This window comes from Semicossyphus pulcher, unplaced genomic scaffold, assembly GCF_022749685.1.
Source record: "Semicossyphus pulcher isolate SPU_LCO1_2020_fin unplaced genomic scaffold, fSemPul1.0.p SCAF_18, whole genome shotgun sequence".
Classification (NCBI taxonomy): Eukaryota; Metazoa; Chordata; class Actinopteri; order Labriformes; family Labridae; genus Semicossyphus; species Semicossyphus pulcher.
In genome coordinates, this window is record NW_027211691.1 from 22,148,592 (window position 1) to 22,157,915 (window position 9,324).

At 43.1% G+C, this 9,324-nt stretch overlaps 1 protein-coding gene across 2 annotated transcripts in view; it reads right to left on the reverse strand.

Moving 5' to 3' along the window:
- LOC138595989 (collagen alpha-1(XVIII) chain-like) overlaps positions 1–5,514 on the reverse strand; it is a 62,470-nt gene extending 56,956 nt beyond the window's left edge. For both annotated transcript variants that reach the window (XM_069667542.1, XM_069667541.1), the window contains exons 1-2: positions 5,433–5,514; positions 5,270–5,352 (exon numbers count right to left, since the gene is read on the reverse strand). In XM_069667542.1, the coding sequence (XP_069523643.1) occupies positions 5,270–5,352; positions 5,433–5,443 (94 nt within the window). In that variant the 5' untranslated portion in view covers positions 5,444–5,514. The remainder of the gene's footprint in view (positions 1–5,269; positions 5,353–5,432) is intronic.
- Positions 5,515–9,324: the final 3,810 nt, after the last annotated feature.

The window sequence follows — 9,324 nt, forward strand, 5'->3', positions numbered from 1 at the left end:
TGCTGACACATGAAAGTGTAAATGGATACAGGAAGGGGTCATAATACTCTACCATGAATAAACAAACGAAGAAATACAGTTCACGAGAGGAGATAAAGTCATAAAGTCTTGTAAACATTTCAGAGAATTGAATGTTTAAAAGACTTTATCACCAAGACGTCTTCCAGGACTTTTCTTAGATAGAAGTTGCCTCATACTTTGGTGGATGGAAACAAACTGGACATTCATTTAGAGGAAACTGCCAAACACTTTAAAGGTCTCCAGTGCTGTGTGTGTTTTTTTCTTGCTCATTCATGAAATCATCGTTGGAGAAAGCTGAGAATCTTACTGTGCTTTAAATCAAACCCTGACGAGTTACCTCTGCACTGGGCTGCGGGCCAGATGACCTACAACAAACTGGAGCCAAACCAGAGACTCATTATGACAGAATCAAGACCAAATGGATGTGGAACAGCTTACAGAAGACTTCCTTTAACTCCAGGTCATCTTAATTCTGTTGACGAATCCGGAATGAAAACCTAATGTCTATTCTTCATGTGTTACTGCTGGGTTTCCTTTCTGTGCTTTACCGTCTCCTCTCTGGTTTTGTGTAACCGTCATCAACACTTCTGTGTCAGTTTTCTCGCCTGCTTTTGTCTGGACACAGGAAACACTCTTTCTTTAGCACACTAAGATATTAGCTTTCTTTGCCTAATAGTTTCCAGAACTTGGAAACAGAAAGGTACAGTCACTGCAGCAGCCGAGCTCAAAAATGCAGACAAACACAAAGACAGTATTGTGTATTTCTAACATAATGTATGGAATACTGTATGACGGTTTGCTGACAGAAATATTTGGAGCCTTATTAACATTCATCTCATCAAGAAACTAGCAAACCATGGGCACCAAAAAACCACACACCAAACACCCGACAGCTTTGGTAGGGACCTTCGGACTTTACTCGGAAGGTCCGGTTCATTTGGACAAGTGAGAACACGCATTAAATGCTGGTGTGGACCAAACCACTGGACCACAGTCCGCCTGATAGAGGGGGCTCATGCTGCAATCCAGACAACTGGGAACTCGAATACTTCCCAGTAGAAATTTCCAATGTCCAAACTGTGTGAAGCAGATTCATCTACCCCGACTTCACCATCGGAAGTTGGACATTTCTACTGGGAAGTTCTCGTGTACCCAGTTGTCTGGAACGCAGCATCAGTCCGCTTCCAAACGAACCACAATCCAGTTTGATTCAGGTGAGAACATAAACAGACTTAAAGTAGGACCTAATATAGGAAGCAAACCAAAACACTGTGCATTTGATTTGATTTGATTTGATTTGATTGTGAGTTGTTAAAGGGTGCTGACACTTGGAGAGACAGACACACAGCCGGGCAGCAAGATGAGTAGAGGACAGACGTGTGGGAGAGACGAGGAAACAGAAATGTGCGCTGACCAAACAATTTCACAAATGCGTGTGATCTGTTCCTGGCACGTTTGTGACGTCAGAGAGTGATGCAGCAGAAAAGAGACCTAGAGGAGTCCACGCCACTAGCAAAGGGAAAAGAGACAATTGGCATTTATTAGCGGGTCTTTCCAAGTCTGAAAAACCCACGTCAACTCGCTGAGCACTGCAGGTATTATCAAGTGAATTCCACGATCGCATGTAAAAAGCTCACATTCCCCACAGGCAGGGCTGGTTTGTCAGTTAGCCAACTACATCCAAGTCAAGTTTACACTACAATCACATCTTTCTCTTTACTACAAAAGACCAGAATCTCTTTCCCTTTACTCTTTCATCTTTGAAATCAATGGGTTTTGGTTGGTTTTTAAGATGGTTCTGGAATCACGTCACCTGCACTGAATTTTTGGTTTGGTTCAGGACCAGAGGTGATGTGAAGGGTGGTGATTTAGGCTTGTTTTTGAGGCCGTAAATTGACCCCACAACAGCGGGAAAATTGAAAGACCTTGAGTAAGGAGGGGAGGTGAGGTCAAAGAAAAAGAGCAAACACACTCAGTCGACCTTCTCTAAACAAACACAAGATAACAAGAAGAGAATAATGAGTCCTGCCTTTGATGGCAGAGCAGGCTTTGTTTAACTTTAAGGTCAGATACAAAGTTTTTCAAAATAGCATCAGTCTTGTTTTGAAAATATAAATCTTCAAATTAACTTGAAGCCCCTTTTGTCTCTAGATTAAAGGCCTTTCAAGTTTTATACACCCTTTATCTTCAGCACTCTCTTTGTCACCTTTGACCCCGCCTTGATCACCCTTTTATATTCATTACACCCCCTTTCTCCAAGACTCACATCGTCAGCCACATCATCATCTTTTTCATCATCCCTAATAGCCAACTGTGTCCTGGGTATTCACACGGTTACATCATCTATAATTAAAAACACTTTCATTTATGAATAATTTCCATGTGTCCTGCAGATGGAGATCAACAAAAGTGAGTTGCATGTCTCTGTTGTTTTTGGGTTGTGGTGTACAGGCGAGTGTACGCGTGTGCATCTTTCCCACCTAAGGGTAAAGATGATTTGATGAATGCTGCTTTTGTCTGCATGATTCTGATTAGCGAAGATTCAAAGCAGCTTAAAGCCAAAGAGGATTCTTTATGGTTCCTCTGTAGAATGGAAAACAAAGGCTATACTGATGTGCACTGATGTCACGATGTTGGATAAAAGCCATCGTATTGCTTTCATGTTGGTCTCTCTACTTGTTTATGTACTGGGAATATTCCACAGCAATGGGTGCATACAGTCCGCCCAACTTGGCGCCATGTTCCGCCATATTGTTTTTCACTAATTCACCCATTCATTGCTTACATGCTGATTAATTAGGGCACCATTCATTCATCATACCATCCACTTCTACACATTGTAGCCGTTAATACCCTTGTGTACTCATGTTCAAGTTGATCTTTTAATGACTCCATCCATTCATTCATTCACCCATTTATCCACTTTTTACACATGCATTTCTCTAGCTTGCATTCACTCCTTCATTCATTCATGTGCTCAGATATTTAACCATTGGTTTATTTATCTGCTTGGTACAAAAAAGGTTGATTCATGTAGTTAAGGATCTGTTAAAATGTGCATTGATGCATTTGCAACCAGTCACTCATTCATTCATATATCTTTGTATCTTTCACTTATTTTGAGTTTCATAGAGTGAGTAATTTATTCACGTATTCACACAGTTTCTAATTCATTTATCTTTATTACATTATCATTCATTATTTTGTTTATTTTTCTCCATGTTTTTGTGACTTTTACTTTTGTTTTTCAGATTTTTTTCATTCATTCGCTTCCTGCTGGTGTTCACCTGTACAACCAAGCCTACATGGGCAGATTCCAAACACTGCTGATAGTGATTGATCTTCTTCTGTTATTCCTGTCAAACTCAATATGTGACAAAACACAGCTCCGGCTCTCAGTTCTGTCGTATCCACCTCGAAGCCCCAGCTCACACAGCCCGACTGAAATAAGCAGCGTGCACTCGTTCACACAAAGGAAATGGATTATATCAGCTTTATTTCAAGAATCCAGCGCAGAAATGTGAGTGTTGCCACAGCGACAGCTCTGTTTTCAAGAATATTTACAGCATGCAGCCTGGAAATATTTGTCCCAAGTCTCTCTCTCTCTCTCTCTCTCTCTCTCTCTCTCTCTCTGGCAAGTGAGCACTCACGTATCTTTTCCCCCTCTTGAAACAGTGAATCATGGCAGAGGATTATGAATATGGCAAAAGCACAAACAAAGCTTCAAACCGAAGCTTTTGGCTCAGCCGGCCTCTGCAGAATCTTCAGAAAAGGAAACTGAACCATGAAATCGCATTTTAAAAACTTTCCTTGAGTCAGGCATCAAACAAAGTCCTCCCACCTTCCCAAGTTCCACTCTTTCTCAAACATTACTACGACTGCTTTTGAGCAAAACTCATTCTTAGAGGATCATATTTCACTAGCAAAGCGGTTACTCTTTTTTTTTAGCCACAAACATCCAAAGTGGCGTTTAATTCAAAATGTCAGACTCCGGCAATTAAGCTCTGTGGGGCCACATTAGCTAAAGAGACCCCGTAATTATTTCAGTGGGCCCAGACAATGCTGCTTCTGTGACACGGAGGTCCTTGTGGTGATCACAGGTCAACATATCCCCACACACACACATAAATAGACACACATGGCTGCAAATGTCAATCTGGATTCCAGCACAGTGACGAAAGCAGTCTCAAGGCCACGAGGAAAAGCCAATAAAGAGAAGACATAACTGACAATGACCTTCATCTCTGACAAGCACCTTCCAGCACACGCTCAAAAAATCAGCAGCGTTACATCATCTTCTTCACCTTAATCATGCAGTGCTACTGATTGCAGAGCCTGCCAATGCGCACGCTGTGAGGTTTTGCCTGCTTCCAATTGCAGTGGAAAAGAAAATCTGCAGTTCTTCTGGCACTAATTGGGAACACGTTGAAGCGTCCTGATTGATCCATTCATCATGGAGAAAATCTTGATTTAAGCTGTGAAAACAATCTGCAAAGACAGCGAGGCACTGCGCAGGGACTCTGAGAAACACATCAGTCAGGATATAATTGAAACCATCATCCGCACAGAAGCTAGCAGGTATCTCCTTAATGGGCTTTGATGTCCCAAAGTTAATCTGGTTTCCAAAGATTCCCAAAGTTTCCAAAGAGTTTTGGGAACGCCAGGTTTCTCTCCGCACACTGTTACCTCCCTGTTTCAAGTATAAACACTGAATTTGGATCAGGTCCAATGCATCATGAAGAATCCCATGGGATGTTCTGATCTTTTCAAATGAGGTTCTAATGCAAATATGCCATCTAATCGCCGACTGAAAAGCCCATGAGACATTCCCAATGTCTTTAGGATATACTTTAATTATCTTCCATACCGGAGTAAAGAGACAAAATGAATGGCAGGAAATTAAAAAACAGTGGCATTGCTCCAATAATCTCCCCCAATTGACTAAAATGTCTCAAAATTTTGAACTTTTTTTGCCTTTCAGAAAAGTTTGTAAGTTACAAAATCACATTTTGCACGATATACAGAAGGTGTCACCGCAACAAGCCTGCAGGTCGTGTTGTAATTCTGCTGTTTAAGCATCTTTCCCAAAGTTATATCATCCTCTGCCTCACTGGAACAAAGTTCAGCTTCCAGCACCACAGCACAAAAGTTTTACCAATCACATTCAGCAGATGAAAACTCACGAGCCAGCAGAAAGAAAATTACTTCATCCGGCAATGTGCGAGAAACAGAGAGAAACAGAACATACCGTCCAACAGCTGATAGGCAGAGGAGCAATGGCAGCAGAACCGGAGGACTAGTAGAAGTAATCCAAAGAACCAGGGAGGAATGCTGTATAAAAACAAGAGTAAAGAGTTGGAAAAGTGACTTAAAATAGCTTCTTTAGAGAAAACAATGTGCCTTTCATTTACCGTGAAGTCATCTTCAGTGATGGTGAGCTTAGATCCACACTAAAGTTGTCCTGTTCATGTGTGTTAGCCTTGGTTAGAGAGAGAGAGATGGAGCCCGCTCTGCCTCTCTCTTTCACTCACACCAAACTAAAAGCCTCTCACTCTCCTCCTCCTCTCTCTCTCTCTCCCTAACTCTCTTTTTGGTTCCCGGTCAAACAAAGGCAGCTTCAGTGCGTCCCGACTCAAGGGGCCCTTGCAAAAGCTGAAATCTGACTCCTCGTGTCTCTCTATGGACCACTGCTTTTCTAATCCAGCCCACCCCTCAGACATCACAACTCCAAATACAAATTAACACACTCCAGCTAAGTCCTCCTCCCCCCCCCGCGCTCCCCCTGCTCCTCCTCACTGGTGTGGTTTCTCTCACTTTCCCCGTGCTTTCAGGCACTTTTCTTGTGTGGCCTTGACCTATGGGAGAAGATGCCTCAGGAGATGCAGCATCATGTCCAAAACCTTTCTTTTAAGTGTATCTAGTAAAGATAAGAAGCTGTCGTTGGATCAAAGTTAACACACTCACACGATCACTGGCATTACAGGAATGTGTTTCTTTGTGACAACCAAATCTGCTGTCAGACTAAAATGCCAACTCTCACTTCCTATAAAATCTAAGATTATTGGTCAGCCAACAAAAGCACTGAAGTTTTTCAATGTTTTAAAGCTGCTTCAAAGGTCCCAGTCATGGCAGAAGGATAAGCAAGGCAGTCCAGGCTTCCCTCTACCCAAGTGTTTCTTCCAGCTCCTTTTGGAAGATCTTGAGGGATTCCAGGGCAAATTGGAAATTTTATCCCAGTCTGCATTCGGTCTATCGTGGAGTGTCCCAGTTTGTACGCCACAGGGAGGCATCCAGGAGGCAAGCAGATCAGATCCCATAACATCCCAGCTGTCCCTGATTGACAGATTATTTGAAATCATTTTTGGTTCAACTTTGACATCTAGAATGATCTCAGAGTTCGCTATCCCGCTCCTGAGGTCCTTGACACACCAGACCAAAGGTTAGCCATCTGCAAAATGTTGTGCCATCGTTAAGTGTCTGTGGCCCTAGATTTCCCAATGCGTCCCCGCCAACGGTTGGCACTGGTCAGCTTTTGGCAGCGTGAGCAAAGTTGAATTGGTGGCGGAGGCTGTTGGCAAGAAAAATACCTCCGATTAGCAGTTCAGCTAAAAGAATTAGTGCTAGAAGAGAAACATGGAAGTAAAAATGATGGTTTGTATATCAGCAGTCGTAGGTCTTTTGGATTTTCTTTTTGAATAACGAAAAAAGACTAACGCCACCTGCTGGTAAGGTAAGTTATTTTCTCTCGCAGGAACAGAATGTATGTGTTAGTTGTCCCCTGGTTGTTGTCTTTGGGTTGTGTGGCTTGTTCTTTTTGGCGCCATGCGGGGATGCAACAGTCAGTTAATGGCCGAAAGTGAGATTTGCACCATAGCAAATGGTAAGCCTTGCCTTCAGTCTCACTTCACTCTATAAAATGACACTTCGATGCATAAACTGATGCAATGGAAAGAATAACATCATCTGCATAGAGGTGTGATCCTAAGACTAGACAGACAGCTTTAAAGTGAACTGATGGCAACCAACACCTTTGGCACACACCACAAATGTATGTACTCAATAAGAGATGAACACAATAACGTAATCTCCAGAAATGTCAAAATAAGTTAACACGTCTTTGCTGGGATGATGCTATCACTGACTCATCTGCCAAAATGTCTGGACTCAAGAGCATTGCACAGTGGTGCCAAATGGAATCTGCCTGCAACAACACACACACCAACATCAACCAGTCTAGCAGCAGGAGCCAGCGTGGTGGTGGGGAGGACAGATAAAGACGTGTTAAGACCTTGTCTTTGACAGCTTGGACAGATAACAGCCATCGCAGCCTGCGAGTGATGCTGTGAGAGAGGCGGCATCAGCGATAAGCCGTCCTCACTCCACTGACCTCAGGCGGGCTGACCAGTGCTGCTGTCAGACGACATTCCTCGCAGGATTGTTGCAAGTCTGTCAAATGCTGTGTTTGGCTAATGAGCCCATCTTATGTCAGATGATGGTCTTATCTAATTTCCATAGCCTAAATGTTGGGTCACAAATAAAGGTCAGAGTTCCCCATGCTTGACAGTGACGGGGGCTCCTTTCTTGCATCCATTTTTAGGATTTCGGCTGAATGCCATGTTTTAAAGCAGTCATTATCAAGGACTCTGCAACCGTGAAATGAAGGGCTGGAATGTTGAAATTGGAGTTTGTCATTGGAGACCTTTGGCCTTATTAGGGGTTGTTGCAACAGCATTAAGTGCTTCCTGCAATAACCTGTTTAGACTACTTGGAAGTCTTAATGACCCAACACGGAAAAGACGTGCAGGTGCTCACTTTGCCTCACAGGTGTCCAGTCACTGTGTCTGAGTCAGGGCAGATGATGGAGGTCTGTTATGGTAAAAATAAGGTTTCGAGTGAGACATTCACACATAAGAGGAGTCAGTGTTTGTGTTTCTGTCTACCTTACAACACAGCTGCTTGGTGATGTAATGAGTGGAAGGCATTTTTTCCTTGAAATTTGCCCCAGTGTTTTCGCTCCGTGCTGCCCCAGAAATCACAGGTGCTGTGAAAAATCAACCATCGTCCAGAACAAAGACTTCGCAAGAACGTCACACTCTGTCCATTGGAGCAAAATGATGCCAGGGCACCTAATAGAAGCAGTAATAACATCTCCTCCCAAGTATATTTGCCAGGGAACATTATATAAAGTGGATGCTTCATGGCAGCTAAAACAAAAGGAGATGGATTATCAGCTCATAAATTTGTGGGGAAAGCTACGATTTTCTTAATGGATGTTTGTTCTTGACAAAATCTCAAGTGGAAAAAATACATTTTGTGGTTTGCCAAGATTACTCTACGCCCCCACCACACCCACACTCAGACTTTCTGATGAGTGTCCTTCGGAGATCTCCATAGTAGTCTGTGTATTTAGAGGTAAACAAAGTGAGCCCACTCTTTGTGAGTCGAGAGACGAGGAGACAAAGAGAAACAGGCCGGCGTTTCTATGCAAAGAAAACAGTAACACAGACTAGTGAGGGAGGGGGGATGTTGAAAGGGAGGGATTTCAGCCTGTGGGTGGCTGCAGATTAAAAGGGGTCCAGTTAGAGGTCTTGCTGGTATGAGTCAGTGAAGATACCAGATTGTCTTTGCTGTTTAGCCGGCGGTTGTGAGAAACCAGAGTGAGCTGACAACAAAACACAGAGAAAGACAACACATCTGCTAGCAGGGCTTGGCTTTGATTCTGAAAGGGGGCATATTTCTTTTAAGGGGGATTTCCATGTTTTGACCCAGGCGGTTTGTGGCTGTAACAGACAGTCAGAGATGTAGTCGAGGACAATCCCACCTAGAGTTCAATTTGATAGAACTCATTGCCAAATCAATGGAAGCACTAACCAAAACCCGAAGATATTCCATCTCTCAATCCTGGATTTTCAGCCTTAATTGATGTTGAGAGAAGATGATTTAACTGTATAAAGCAGAAGTAGGCAGGCAGACCTGATACATGTTGGACAGAGTGAGAGGAGGTTGGAATGAGGCCCCAAAACATCAACTTTACTCCAGATAAGCAGACCTTTCTGCTGCTCATATTTGAAATATTTCTTATCACGGAGGCCAGGATTCCTCACGGCACCCCTGACCCACTGTAGGTGTCTATTAACCCAGAGAGGGAGGGAAACAGTGATGCATGCTGTGTGAAGAGAATGAGCACAGGGATGCTGAGCAGATTTGATTGAGGTGGTTAATATGTACAAATCCAGATAGTCTGTGGCTCATTCAAGCATCATCAGGTGTTAGATTCCTGTTCATGCAATGTAATTTCAAGAG